Source organism: Vicugna pacos, chromosome 9 (genome assembly GCF_048564905.1).
Source record: "Vicugna pacos chromosome 9, VicPac4, whole genome shotgun sequence".
In the NCBI taxonomy this organism is placed as follows: Eukaryota; Metazoa; Chordata; class Mammalia; order Artiodactyla; family Camelidae; genus Vicugna; species Vicugna pacos.
This window is the reverse complement of record NC_132995.1, coordinates 59688814-59703536: the sequence shown is the minus strand read 5'-3', so window position 1 is coordinate 59703536 and position 14723 is coordinate 59688814. Positions and strand designations below refer to the sequence as shown.

The window sequence follows — 14723 nt, the reverse complement described above, 5'->3', positions numbered from 1 at the left end:
GTTAAGTGCCTGAAGAGTGAATGAATGAATGAATGTTCTTTTGCAGTCACATACATTACAAACTCATTTGTCAAAGCCATGTTCCAGGATTAGGAAAAACAACCAATGCGTAAAAAGAAGTAAGGTGATTGAACTTTGGAGAAAGTACAAATTTATATGGAGAAATGAAACTTACAGGGCAAGATATCCTTATATCTGTTTTTCTTGATATTCTGGGGCCTCTCAGCCACAGTTGTGGGATAGGTTTTATCTGCCTTGTACTTGGTGGATTGTCTTTTCAGTGCCTGTAATAAAATTACAATAATTAAATCTTCTTAGAGAAAAGGGGTAGGAAGCTATCTCTAGAGAGCTGTCCTTCTCCGCTGCCCAGACATTCCACTTGAGCCATTTTAGCATCTGCTAAGGACTGTTTCCATTCAGGACAGAACCCCAGAGCATAAGGACAACAGAGTTCAGTGACATTTGGAGAAGTGAGAAGATCACACTTAACGCAGCTGAGCTACAAATAGCTAAAACTTAGGAGGTGAAACTGGTGAATATTTTAAAAAACAATACCTTCTGAAAACAAACTCAATGTTTCACTCAAATTTTCAAATATTAAAATTTTGATTTACTTTCTTTACAGCTACTATGGGCTATTTTAAGTAGAAATGAAGCTTAAGATGAATAAAATCTTCTATTGCTAGCAAAATTTCAAAGATTTCAGTCCCAAAAGCAGGCTTTAAAATATATATATTATTAAATAAATAAATAAATAAATAAATAAATAAATAAATAAAACCCAAACTTCAAGTCCACATCTCAACCAAAGAATAATCTTTAAAGAGTATCATATTCTGTCAGTAGAATATGATCTGGGCCAGTCAGATGCTAACATAATATGGTTGAAAAAGACAGTGAAGTATCACCTTAAACTTATTCTCACTTGCCGGTTTCATACTATAGACGAAAATTTCAGGTCAAGGGAAATGATTTTTCCTCTTTGGTGCCTTCTTATGAATCAATAATGTACCAAATTTTAACTCCCTTATTCAAAGAAAGCATATTTAGTACATTTAATCCTGTAAACTCTTACTCAATTTGAGAAAGTTAAGGGGAAAAAAATCTGTGATAGCTAATAAATATTTGCTGAATACCAATATGGAAAATAATTTTCATCATTTGCCCATATTTAATGGTGACTTGGGTGCCTGAAGATCATTCATTACTTCCTAGGGGTCAGATCCCTCAGCATCTTCTCAGTCTTCATTCTTTTTGACTAAATTTACTTCTTGAAATTTCCTCCTTGAAATTTCCTCCTTCTTTTGCCCTTATTAGTCTACATTATTTTTGTTCTCTTTCTTCTCTGACTTCTCTTTCTCACTTCTCCCTCTTTCTTACTGGCTCTCTGTCTGCCTGTATCTTCTAATTGTGAATTATCTGAAGTTCCAAAGTGAAGCTCTCAGCTCTTTGCTCTTCTCATGATGTACCTTTTCTCAGAGATATCACCTATTCTTACAGAAGGTACGACAATGTTTTTAAAATTTATTTAACTGATTCAAATTGAATTATAATTCCAACCCCTATTGGATAACTCTCAAGTTTCTTTTTTTAACATTTTTTATTGATTTATAATCATTTTACAATGTTGTGTCAAATTCCAGTGTTCAGCAAAATTTTTCAGTCATTCATGGACATATACACACTCATTGTCACATTTTTTTCTCTGTAAGTTATCATAACATTTTGTGTATATTTCCCTGTGCTATACAGTGTAATCAAATTTCTTTATTGAGATTAGATTACTAAGTTCCAGTCCTGCATTTCCAACCATGTCCTAGACATTTCCACTTGGGTATCTTACTGCCATCTCAAACTCACCACAAAACTAAAATCATTACTGTCCCCACTGTTAATGCCAATAGCACTATCTTTATTCTGGGCCACCATACTCTAGAAACTCAGTCACCTTGGGTTCCCCCACACACACAATTCCCACCTCTAACTCAGTCTGCAAGTTTAACTGATTCTTGTCATGCAATATCTTGCATCAACTTTCCTATGCCCATACAGATACCTTAATTCAGGCCTTTCCCTTAAAGTTTGAACTGTTACAGTTGCTTCTTAACTCATCTACACATGTTTGTCTTTCCCCATTCAAATCCATCAGGCATAATTATACTAACTTTATCTTTTTAACGTATGCTGTTTCTTGCTTATGCTAAAAACTACTGCAGCGAACCCCCCTTGCTGCCAGAAAGAAGTCAAAACTCATCAGCCAGGTACTTCAGATTTTCCCCAGTTGGACCCCAAAGTAATTTTCCTGTTATTTCCCACTCTCCTACAATTATGATTTCTAAGTTCTTTCAAGCTTGTACAAACGGATCTCACTGACAATTATGTATAACATCATTTCTTTACAACTATGGCTTTCCTTGGAGGAGGTTATAGCTCAGTGGCAGAGTGCATGCCTAGCATGCATGAGGTCCTCAGTTCAATCCCCAGCACTGCCATCAAAAAACAAACAAATAAGTAAACCCTAAAAAAAAAAAAACTATGGCTTTCCTTTTCTTTCTCATAAATGTGTATCTGATACTGCTTTTGTATTTCTCACCCATGATTATGGTCCATTTTGTGCCACAGGGTAAACTAATAGAGAGAAATAAGGAAACAGAAAAAGAACTTTTCTCATGTGACTGACAACAAGAAGTAAAAAAGAAAGGAATTGTTAACTATTGTTCCTTAATTGTTTATATTTCATATACCATTTTCACATAATTAATTAGGATGTGTGTCTAGCTGTAGGAGTTTACTTAAGGACACTTATAACTAAGTGATAGAAAAATGGGTGAGGAGTGGGGAGGTTATAGCTCAGTAGTAGAGTGTGTGCTTAGCATGCACAAGGTCCTGGGTTCAATCCCCAGTACCTCCATTACAATAAATAAATAAATCTAATTAGCTCCCCACAAAAAACAAGCAAACCAAAGAAAAAAATTTTTTAAAGAACAAAAAAAAGTGCAAAAAGCCAAAAAAAGCTTGCTCTTAACAACAAAAAAAAAAAATGAGTGAGGAAGGGAGGGCCTAAAATAATGGTTTGATGACACAAAGAGATAGAGAGATAAAAGAGAGAGTTGAGAATAGAAATTTGTTCCAACAAATCATCCAAATCCATCATTATATTTCAAAATTAGCTCAGGATAACCTGATAACTGAATCTGCAAGGAGAGGAAAAAAGTTAGGGTCATGAGATGTTTGTTAGCTGGGAGTTTATAACACAAAGAATTATCAAATATCTAGAATCTAATTAAATTGATACATTCAAAATAATAAATAGATCACTTAATTATTATAACATCTAACATATAGGAGTGTAATCTTTTTCCAACTAAGGATGACAAATGCAACAGACAGCCACTGCCTGCTTATTTGCTGGACCACAAATGCCAGCATGTATTGTTCCAATGGCCATTTTTTTTTGTTTCCAGAGTTAGATCAGACACAGGTGACCTATTAAAAAGCAAGTATATAGTCCGTTCTTAAGTCCTAGTTTCTTACCAGGGTTTCAATTCTTGTGGATTTTCAGAATTGGCTTTAGGAGAGATGCTGAACTGATAAAAATACAGCCTATTTTTACTTTACTAAGATTGATGCAAGTGGGCTAATTTGGGAATTTAAGGACTTGGCACAAATACATGAAAGACTATAAAATATTTCCACTCAAGTTATACCAATTTTTCAGCTATCTCTGCTTATAAGCACCTTCAGAATGATAATTCTCAAATTGCCATCGATTCCAGGGCTGCTGAAAAGATGCCAAGTCCCAGAGCAGTTCATTCTAAAAATCTCCAGAACTGAGCCTAGCACATACTTCTTGTTACACTGTTTTTTGTTTGTTTTGCTTTGCTTGCTTGTGGAATGCTTTCCGGGGAGAATGCTATAGGCAAGGCCCTTTTTGTAAGATACACCTAAATTAATTTGGTAAAATCTCACAGATGAATGTAGTGTGGTTGTAACCTACGCTTGTTTAGCTGTCTTGATTGCCACGTTCAGCAATGGGACAGAATGGCTTTTTTCTTCCTACTCTGTTCCTTCTCGTGGAGTCATCTGGCTGGATGACAAATGAAGATACTCTTTCAGCAAAACATCACATAGGAAATGCCTATAGAACTGTTAATTTGGAAAGTGTGAAAGTTTTTTTTTTGAAAAATTTTTTTGGAGAGGAGGTAATTAGAGTTTTTTTAAATTTATTGTTATTATATTTTTATTTTTATTTTTATTTTTAATGGAGGTATTGGGGATTGAACCCAGGAGCATGTTAGACATGCATTCTACCACTAAGGTATAACATCTCCCCTACAAGATTTTTTTTTTTCAGATAACTTACCTTGAGGTCAGACCACTGTGAAGGTCTCCTTTTTTCTTACTCCCCACCTCTCCCTGCTGGACCTACAGGCTCCAACACCCCATCAGAGAATGAAACAGAGCAGACTTATGACAGAAGAACTGATATATCTCACCAAAAAAAGAGGAACTCTGAGAGTATGAAGGAAAAGGGTATAAAAGAAAAAGCAGGACCATGGGGGTAGGTTGGGGTTGGGGGAGCAAAGATAGGTCAAAAGGAAAAGGTATTTCTCAGCCAACCACAAAGGGGATGTGAGTTCCTTAGAAGTGGCCCCAACAAGAGAAATTGGGGAATTAGGAAAAATCACTGACAGAATAAAGAAAAGGGACCAGAATCCCTCTTGAGCCCTGTTAAGTTGGGATGGATGAGAAACCAGATTCTGTGTGCGCTGGGTAAGCTAACAGTAAGCTGATTTGGTTTGTGGACTATATTACATCTTTCCTTTCAAGACAAGAAAACAGAACTGAGTTCCTGGCCAGAAAAGTCTAGAAATCAGGACTGAATCTATTGAATGTTCTTCTCACCAACTACTAAATTAATTACCAGTAAATTAATTAAGGTCTCTCCCAAAAGAGAGCAGAAAGGAAAAAGAAAGCACAAGACCACAATATCTTTGCCTTGGACGAGATGACTACGTTATTATATAGGAAACATAATATAAGTTACATTATGGAGTGGGAAAAATCACACTTGGCCCTCCTGCCAAGTGGAAGAGGGGACTCAAAGTTGGAGTGTCTCCAGAGCTTCTCAAGGTAGTTCCTCAATGCTTACAACTGCAGGTCAGTATTTTCTATTCCAAGCCTCCAACAGGATACAGAAAGCATGAATGCTAAGGAGTGGAATTAGGAACTCTAGCCTCTACAACCAGTAAACAAGGGTGCTACTAGTAGGAATGGGGGACAAGGCTGAACTGGCCCTGAGTGTGTACACAACTACCAACAAATAGACAGGTAAATTTATGGGGACTGGGGTACAATCCTATGGGCAACTGAGTATGTGGATAAGCATAGCTAAACCACGGTGAGTAAACCAAGAGGTTCAACTTCAGATAAATACAATGTGAGGATATGGCAATAAATGTACTAAAAAATGTATTTTAAATGTCCTGTGAATAACTGAAAATGAGGGACTGGATGGTCCCTAGTGAGAGGCTGGAGATGGAGCTGGGAGAAATTAACTTAAGAGGTAACACGATACAGTTATTGTAGTAGAAGCAGCAAAGAGCTGCACCCTAATGTGCACAAAAGTCAGGAAATGCTGATAAGTATGTTCAAGTGATAAGCTGATTCACATTAAATGAGTTATTTCAACTCAACAGATGTTTGCACACTTGCTACACAGCGGGGGGGGGGTACTGTGTTCACTTCTGCTTGGGTAGTATTGTTACTGTAAATCAGTATGGAACTAGGGTGTGTCTAGACCTTCCCTACTAAAATGTATCCAGGTCTTCTCTAATCTGTCTATGGTAAGTCTCCAGAAGTTGCTACAATACCAGTGGGACTTCTAGTGCATTATAAACCAATATTAGCACCTGGCCCTCAGAACTGGGTATATTCTTTCGATTAGGTTTCACTGAGTCCTTCATATTTAATAAATATAATATTTACCTTTTCTACAAAAATACCTCATCTACAGGAAACATAAAATTCTTTTTTATTGTTGCTTTTTTAAATTGTTTAAATGGGATCTCATAATACTAAAGGAAAAATTTAAATATAGATTCTTTAAATTAAAAAGTAATGCATATTAATGGGAGAAATTTTAGAATTCAGAAAACCAAAAAAAAAAGAGGATTAAAAATCACCTATAACCCCACTAATCAGAGTTAATCATTCTTAGTATTTTGTAATATTACACTCCAACATTTTATCTACATGTGTGTAATGAAGATGTGACCACACTGTGTATAGGGTTTTGTAACTTACTCTTTTTACTTATCCATTTGTATTCTTCTATGTTATTTTTAATGGTGGCAGAGTATCCTACTGTACAAGGTACAGCATAAGTTACTTAACCTGTGTCTTTAAATTACTGGAAATTTGAGTTGCTTCCAACCTTCCTAAACAATAATTCTAAACAATATTACAATAGGTGGCCAAAATCTATATAAATACCTTTCGTTTTTTCCTCCAGATGAATTCTTAGAGGTGGTCAAAGAATTTGCCCATTTTAAAAGCTTTTGATCCACATTACCAAACATATGTCAGAACAGGTATACAAATTTTGCCTCCAGAAAGTTATAACAGCAGTGTATGAGACAGCATATTTCTGAACGCTGACCAACATTAGGATTATAATGTTTTAAGTACAGGTGCATTTGGCAGGCAAAGTAGTATTAGTGGTATTTTTGTTACTTAGACATCTATTTGCAGTTTCTTTACTCCAAAATGTTTCATTTGTTTGTTTGATGAGGGGGAGGTAATTAGGTTTATTTATTTATTTCTATTTGGAGGAGGTACTGGGGATTGAACCCAGGACCTTGTGCACGCTACGCATGGACTCTACCACTTGAGCATACCCTCCCCTTACAAAATGTTTTTTAGAAGGAAGAAAATATACTGTATTCCAAATACCCCACCTAAATGAAGCTGTGTTTACATTTCTGTATTAACATCCAGTCTTTGAACAATTACATATAGATATCCAGTGAGCTCTTATATGCTTATTTATCACAATCCTTGTCATTTGCTAAGCTCTCACTTTTTATACACAGTTCATACTTTCACATACGCTTTCTAAATGAAGGTGCTTCAACGGCCTCCAATGTAGAAAAGAAAAAAACATATCTAAAGAGTTTTAAACATGAAGACATTGACCAGCATATAACATATAACCAAGCCTTAACCCATATTTAATACGACGGCTGAAATGTACACATCATAAAACCACAATCAGTTATAGTAGTTGACCAAAGTGAATACCTATTCCTCTGTAAATTATAATCAATCTCATAAAAATGCACTAATGGAAGAGGATAATCCTCATTAAGCCAGAAGAAGGAAATTAAAGTTCTTAGTGTTGTCCAGAAAAGTGTGGTGGCCATCAGCCTGAGACTGGTCCACATGGGACGCTGTTAGCCATTCATGAAAAAGGGCTCTTTGGGAGGTAAATGAGGTTCTGTCTGTGAAGCACTCTAGCAAAGAGTCTGGATCATGGGTCCATGGGTTAGATATTGTGGAGAGTAGATGGACAGAAAGTTTATAAGAGGAAATACGGACTGAAAACAGTCATGGTCATGGGGAGGGTATAGCTCAGTGGTTGAGTACATGCTTAGCATGCACCAGGTCCTGGGTTCGATCCCCAATACCTCCATTAAAAATAAATAAATAAATAAAAACCTAATTACCTCCCCCACAATAAAATTTAAAAAATGAAAATGTGGAATTATTTTTTAAATGCTCAAAAAACAATTGAAAAAAATTTTTAAAAAAGAAAATAGTTACGGACATTTTTCAGGCTCAGGTATCAAATAAATAAAGTCAATATAACAAAGTATTATTTTATACAAATTAAATTAGAAAAATAAAATAGGTTATTTTACTTGATGCAGTGTAAGTATAGAGGTTAAAAAGGCTTCGGATCAAGCACACCAGAGTTTCAAATCTTGGTTTTGCCATTTCACAGGTAAAACAAAGATAATATTTTCCTCTTGGGGTTGTTGTAGTGATTAAGATCGTATATGGTAAACCGCTTAGCTTGCCTAGTATATGATAAGCAGTCAAAAAATTTATCTATTCCTATCTTTTTCAGATATTAAATTGAGACTAACAAGGTGGTAGAGCAGATGATAAATTCAAATACTGCAAACTGAAAAAAAATCTATTGGAAATACATTTAGCAATAATTAACCAATATGATGCTAACACTCTTTGATCCAGTAGTAACACTTTTGGGGATCTAGCCTCAGGATAGGGGAAAAAACGCATGGACAAACATATTTATTGCAGTATTATTAATAACCAGAAATAACCTAAATGTCCAACAACAGAGAAATAATTAAGTTATTTGGGTACCTACTACATATCAGGCATTTTATATATTTATTCTATTATCTTCCAGCAATTCTGCAAAGTGAATATTATTTGTTGCCACTTTTTAGTTACTTTGTTCAAAGTCACATAGCTTATAATAGGCAGAATGTAAATTCAAACCCAGATTTCTATGACTTCAGAGTTGTTACAAGTACAGATGGTAAAGCAAGACTGCCTGAACTCAAAACTCAGTTCCACCGCTTGTGACCCTGAGAGTCAATTAACCTCTCTGTGTCTCAGTTTCCTCATCCATAAAATGGAAATAATAACAGTATCTTCCTCAATAGACTAAATGAGCTGATACATAAAAGGGTTTAGAACAGTCTCTATAAGAGGTATTGAAGTATTAGCTATTATTGTGACTATCATACTTTCATTATACTAACCAAGTATTGGATGTCATTAATATACATTTTAATCAACATGATAGTTTTGTTGTAATGTTAAGTGAAAACTGTGAGAATGCAAAATTGTAGCTATGCTCATCATTACAACAATAGAAAAGACATTCTATAAAGGGACAACTAGAATTTCTGCACCCCACAAAATTGTATTTGTTGTGATATTAGTACTGTTGTGAATTTATTTTCTTTCAACTTGTAATAACATTGTTTTATAAAAATAACAACAATAGGGCTTTTTCCCCCCAAGTACCTTTAAGAAATTTTCAATAGTGTGGTTGCATACTGCTATTTCTGTTGTATAGAAACTATGCTAACTAGGGACTTAACCCTCGGCCAGGCCCTTTGAGGAAATCAGTGTTATCGGCTGAAGCAGGACACTATTGCATAAGGATTAATTTCACAGGCTCTGAAATGACAGATCCAGGCTGAATTTCATGTCTGTAGCTGAACAGCTGAATGAGCTTAGGCCAATTACTTAACTTCTTAGAGCCTCAGTTTCCTTTTCTGTAAGTCAGAAATCACAACTACTTCATAGGGCTTTTTTTTTTAATGAGTAATAAATAAGATAATGAATGTGATGCTTTCTTGACACCCCATCAGACTATCACAATTACAATTAAATATTTAATAGAATACTTAGTCGTTTAATGTCTGTCTCTCTAAGATGTCCTCTAACATCTTAGAAGATAAGTTCCACTAAAGCATGGAGCATTGCATCACAACACCAGCGTCTCGCACAGCGCTCTGCATGTAGGAAGCACTCGATAAATATCTGAATGAATGCATGAAAACCTTATAGGAGTGGTCAGTGGCAGTTTCAACTACAGAAGGATTATTGAATTGAATCTTGGCTTGGGGAAAAGATAGAAGCAGCATGGTGTTGGCTTTAGCTGTCAGAGCAGGGCTATGTGCTTTGCCCAGAGATACTTGGCCAAGGGGAACGTGGGGACCGAAACCTCAGCCATGGACCCGGCAGGGGGCAGGGGGCACAGAGTGTCTACCTGAAAGTAGAGACGACTTATGATAATTCCCAGAAAGGCATCACCATTTAGGCCAGCAGTGGACTTGTGTCACAGAATCAGTCCTCAAACCTCAGAAACATCAAATCCCGGGAGAATATGTCAAAGGCTTAACGTGGAATGTGGGACATGACCAGGTGGGAAGCCTTCCAATTTAATGGCAGTATTCACCTTGTCCAAGCAAGCAACCTGGCCCCATTCACCATTCTCCATCTCCCCCAAGGCTACTCTCTCTGGTATCTCTGCTAAACCTTTAGGTGGGGCTGAGGGAAAGACTCTGTTTTTCCACTGGAGGACATGAGTCAGTGAACAGTGAGGTTTCACTTAATCACCACCCAAAAACAAGGCCCTTAAAATCAGGAGCTAGAGAAGCCAGGAAGTGATTAATATAAAAGTCAGGACAGTGATTATTCCTTGGGTGGAGCAGGACAGGGTGGGGGTCGAGGGGGTGAAGGACTTGATGGGAAAGGGACATAGAGAGGACCTCTGGGGCCTGACAGTGTTCTATTCCTTGACCTGGTGGTGGCTGCTTTACAACTCCACTTACATATGTTTTATGTAATTTTCTAAATATGTATTATAGTCCACAGTTTCAAACAGCTGGAAAAAATAGAAACTATAGAAGGTTTTGAAGCAGGGAAAAAATAACCAGATCTGTATTATTAAAAGATCACTTGGGTGTTGAATGGAAAATTGATTGAAGGTGGGGTTAGGCTAGAGGCAGAAAAAACAGGAGGTGAGGCAGCTGCTAGAATTTGGTGAGAGATTATAATGAGTGAGCTGAGAAAAGGTAAAACATTAGGGACGTAGTCTATATTATTTTTAAAAACACACCCCAAATAAAACAGAGGCTGGCACTGCCCCCTCAGCTCACTTTTTACCTCTCTGCGTCAGGTGAGTTTGGCTCAGGAGTTACAGTCCAGGGGCAGGCACATGTCCAACAGACACATAGGCCAGGATTTTTGCCTTCCCTCCCTCCCTTCTTGTTAACTCTACTCAGAGGGACACAGGCTATCTGCCAGTGGCAATTAGAGTACATTTTTCATGACACCACGGCAGCATGCAAGTTGAGCTGACATAGGAGTTTCTATCGTAATATGTAATCACTCAATCATAATATCTAATCACTCGAGACTTTACAGGGTGCTTTCACATCTACCGTCTGGTACGAGAACGTTAGTTCCATGAGGGCAAAAGTTTCCGTTTTGTTCACTGCTATAATCCTCAGTGCCTAGAACTGAACTTGGTACACAGTAGGTGCTCAATAAATACTACAGATTGAATAACCACATTTAAGTATTATTAGTATTGATATCCAGTCATCAGAGTAATCCTATGCAGATAGGTAGGACATGAAATATTATCTCCCTTTTAGAAGTTAGAAAACAGAGACCTGGTAAGATTATGGAACATGTCAAATAGCTGATCATTTGGTTGATGACAGCATCATGATTTAATTTCAGATTTGACACGTAAATTCCCTTATTTTTCCCACTTCTTCACAGCTGAAGAAGTAAGGTTTGAAATTCTTGCAGCTCTGAAACGCCAGCTGGACATGTTTCAAAATATTAGGTACTCTCAGATATCCAGTGTTACCAGTGTGCTAGGTACAAGGATGAATGAGGCCTGCTCAGTTGCCGTTGCATCAGTAACCACAGTTCCCCCAGTGGGGATGCAATGATTCTCTAGGTAATCAAATCCAGTTGACTTTAGGCTACCCTGTGCTTATGTTTCTCTCCATGTCCCTCACTTTTCTCTCCTCCCCATCCTCACCATTCCACCCCTCCTAGCAAAAGATGGTTAAGGGAACCCTGTTATTGCAAAAACACATGTTCTGGTATTTTTTCTTCAGGAAAAAGAAGAAGAGAAAAAAGAAATGTGGCAGCAGGTAGTCTGGGTGCCCTTCAAAAGCCTTTGACGTCGAAGTGGAATTACACAGGAGGCTAAAAGCATAATGTTCCACAAAAAGTGAACCTTGGTCTCTTTCCTCTTGATGGTAGTTAAAAGTAGACATTTGAAGCATAAACCACAACTCAGATACCTGGGAACTCTGGATGTTCATTCAATATTAGATTTATACAGCTTGAATGATGTACGTCTTCTGTAGGATTCCTAGTCTAACTCTAAGAACTAGCCAACAGAACACCAAAAACTGTACCTTGGAAAGAATATCTAAAATACACACAAACCACTTAGAGAAGTCAAACTTTCAGGTTGCCTTTCTCCCTTCTTCCCCTGAAAGGTTAGACATTCACTTCATCACAGGAGCAATTTGGTCTAGGAGAGTTGGACCATCATAGTCAAACAGTCTATGTAACTACCCTGAGAGTGTCACACAAGGGACTCACCAGAAATTCTTTGGCAAGCTCCTCTTTGTTAATTTTCTTGTATTGAGCCTCGTCCAGGAACTTCTGCAGAACTTCTCTTTGGTCCATGCTGCAAGGCAAGAGAGACAGTCTCTGAGTGGGTTAAGGGAGGGCATGTCAAATGTGTGTCATGGCAGAGACAGCACTGAGGAGACACTGCTGCTGCCTGAGCAGAGCATGTTGAAGGCTGTGGTTTACTGACTTCATCACAAGCCCCAGAGGAAATTAGTACGTAACCATCCTCTGTGGTCACACAACAAAGCCATCACCTCACTCCTGGGCCCTAGTGCCTTCCTCCTCAAGAAAGGAACCTGGTTACAATTCTAGTTTTTAACAAACAAGAGGCTTGCCAGAACAACATGTGATGTGCTTAGCTCTGAGCCTCTTCCACTCCACCGCTCTGAAGTGAAATTCACCATTTTTCTTGCTCCCTAGAGAAAAGGCAGAATTACAGGTCTCACAGTTGGGTTCTGCCTTTTCCCATTTCCCCAGTGGGCACAAAGGCCCTGTTGACACCTTCTGTTTCCTCATGTCCCAAATGAACTCTGTAAAGTTCATTTAGGCCCAGGAGAGGAGATAGACACTGTTTGGAGTTGACATTGTCTAAAAAGTTTCATGTCACTGGGATCAGTGGCAAACTTCTGCTCATCAGAGAAGGCATTTTCACTCAGAACTTTTAATTCGGCTATAGACGTCTCAAATTCTCTTTTGGATGAAACAAAGTCAGCTGCTTCTGACAGTCTTTGTCTCTCCCAGGGCTGGGGAAGTGCTCACCTCCGTTAGGGGAAGTGTTGATTTCAGGACCCCACCCCCACCAGCCAGTAATTTTTGAGTTTCATTTGGGTTCTGGATATGAAGACTTCTCAGTATTGGTCTATATAGGACCCAGGAGTGCAGTGGCCCCACGAAGAGCACCTGACAGGAAAGTTGGCACAAAATCACCTGTATGTAAAGCTAGTATAATACGAAGGAACGGAAAACAAGTAAAATCAACCAACTTGCAGGCAACAGTACAACTGAAGAACTATTCTTAGAGAAGATGTTTCTACTCTGCCACTAATGCCTTGGAAAAGGCCATTGTTTCAGGAGGCCATGCTGTGCATGTGGCATTTGGGCCTCGACAGACAGGCTCTTCTAGAAAAAGCTTCCACATCTCCGCTTGCATGAATTCTCTCCTCAGTGCGTGCAGACCTACCCAAGAGTGTCTCATCTGGTGTGAGAACAAACCAAAAATCAGCATAACATTTCTGTTTGAGGACAGAGGTTCAATAAATAATATGTTAACAAAATTAGTCCGAAATGATCATGAAGAAAACTTGGAAATGTGCCTTTCAAACTTCCTCTATTTGATATTAGCAATCCTTTCTGTTTTGCAACATTATTCAAACTTCCTTTAGGAAATGATTCTGCACACTATACAGTTGCACCTAGTTTATTGAGCCTTACAACAGGGAAAGAGAGCTCACTGAGGTATCTTGCTTATAGGCAATGAGAGGTCAATGAGGAATTTCAGTCCCAATCTACACCATAAATTAACACGAACCACAATTCTTCAACAGAATTTGAGAGCGGGAAAGTATTTCTCAAATTATCCCTAACATTAAAGGAGAATTTCTTGCTGCTCTAAAGAATGCAATGTTTAATTCAACTTTTTAAAAAAATTATAAACTATGGGAAATTTTTTAAATAGACAAAATTTCAAGTTCACAATAACTAAAATCAAGTAAAAGTATGCACATGGTTAAATGAAGACTAAAAGATGCAAAAAAGGATCAACTGTATAATTGCTGGGATTAAGGAGGGTCTTTTAAATTCTTCTTTTAAAATTATCACCATTTTTTTATTAGAAAAAATCCACAGAAATCCATTCATTTGTTCAACAGATTTATCGAGTTCCCAATGAATGCTAAGCATTGTGTTAGGGGCTGGGTAGAGAATAGTGAACAAGCCAGAATATGGTGAAAAATACCATTAACCAGTTAATAAAGCATCTCAGAACTAAAGATATAGACCTAATTACTGATAAAAATTAAAATATTCCAAACGAATTTGCTTATTTTCAAAGCAGCAAAGCATAACCCTAAAAGGAAAATGATTTTCTGTAGTTGGACAATAAGAGACATATAGTTTCATCATCTCTCTGTCACCTTAGAGTGTCTTCACTTCCAGTAAAATCAGAATTTTACTAATGAATAAACAAAAAGACCCCTAAGAAAATGAAATTTAAATCTATTTTCCTCAACCTCACATTTCAGAACAATCTCTCTCTAACTTTATTTTCTTCTTAGGGAGGGATAACAAGGAAACAGATATGACATAAGAAAGAAAAGCTTGCTTAGAGCCAACATACAAGGATCTGAAAATAGTGTCTTAGTAGAACTGCAGATCTTCTTTAAAAGCAAGCAGCAATGCTCAGGATTCTGTTCCACTCTAAAACCAAAAGACATACAAACATCGTGAAATAGCCAAACGTCAAAAACCCACTTAGCTGAAAGGCCATTTCCTGAGCAGACCACTCAAGC

The 14723-nt window shown here is 37.4% G+C and overlaps 1 protein-coding gene across 1 annotated transcript in view; it reads right to left on the bottom strand.

Moving 5' to 3' along the window:
* PTPN22 (protein tyrosine phosphatase non-receptor type 22) overlaps nt 1-12312 on the bottom strand; it is a 41848-nt gene extending 29536 nt beyond the window's left edge. Inside the window, exons 1-2 of the mRNA XM_015247491.3 lie at nt 12184-12312; nt 176-284 (exon numbers count right to left, since the gene is read on the bottom strand). Coding sequence (XP_015102977.2) covers nt 176-284; nt 12184-12270 — 196 coding nt within the window. The 5' untranslated portion in view covers nt 12271-12312. The remainder of the gene's footprint in view (nt 1-175; nt 285-12183) is intronic.
* Nucleotides 12313-14723: the final 2411 nt, after the last annotated feature.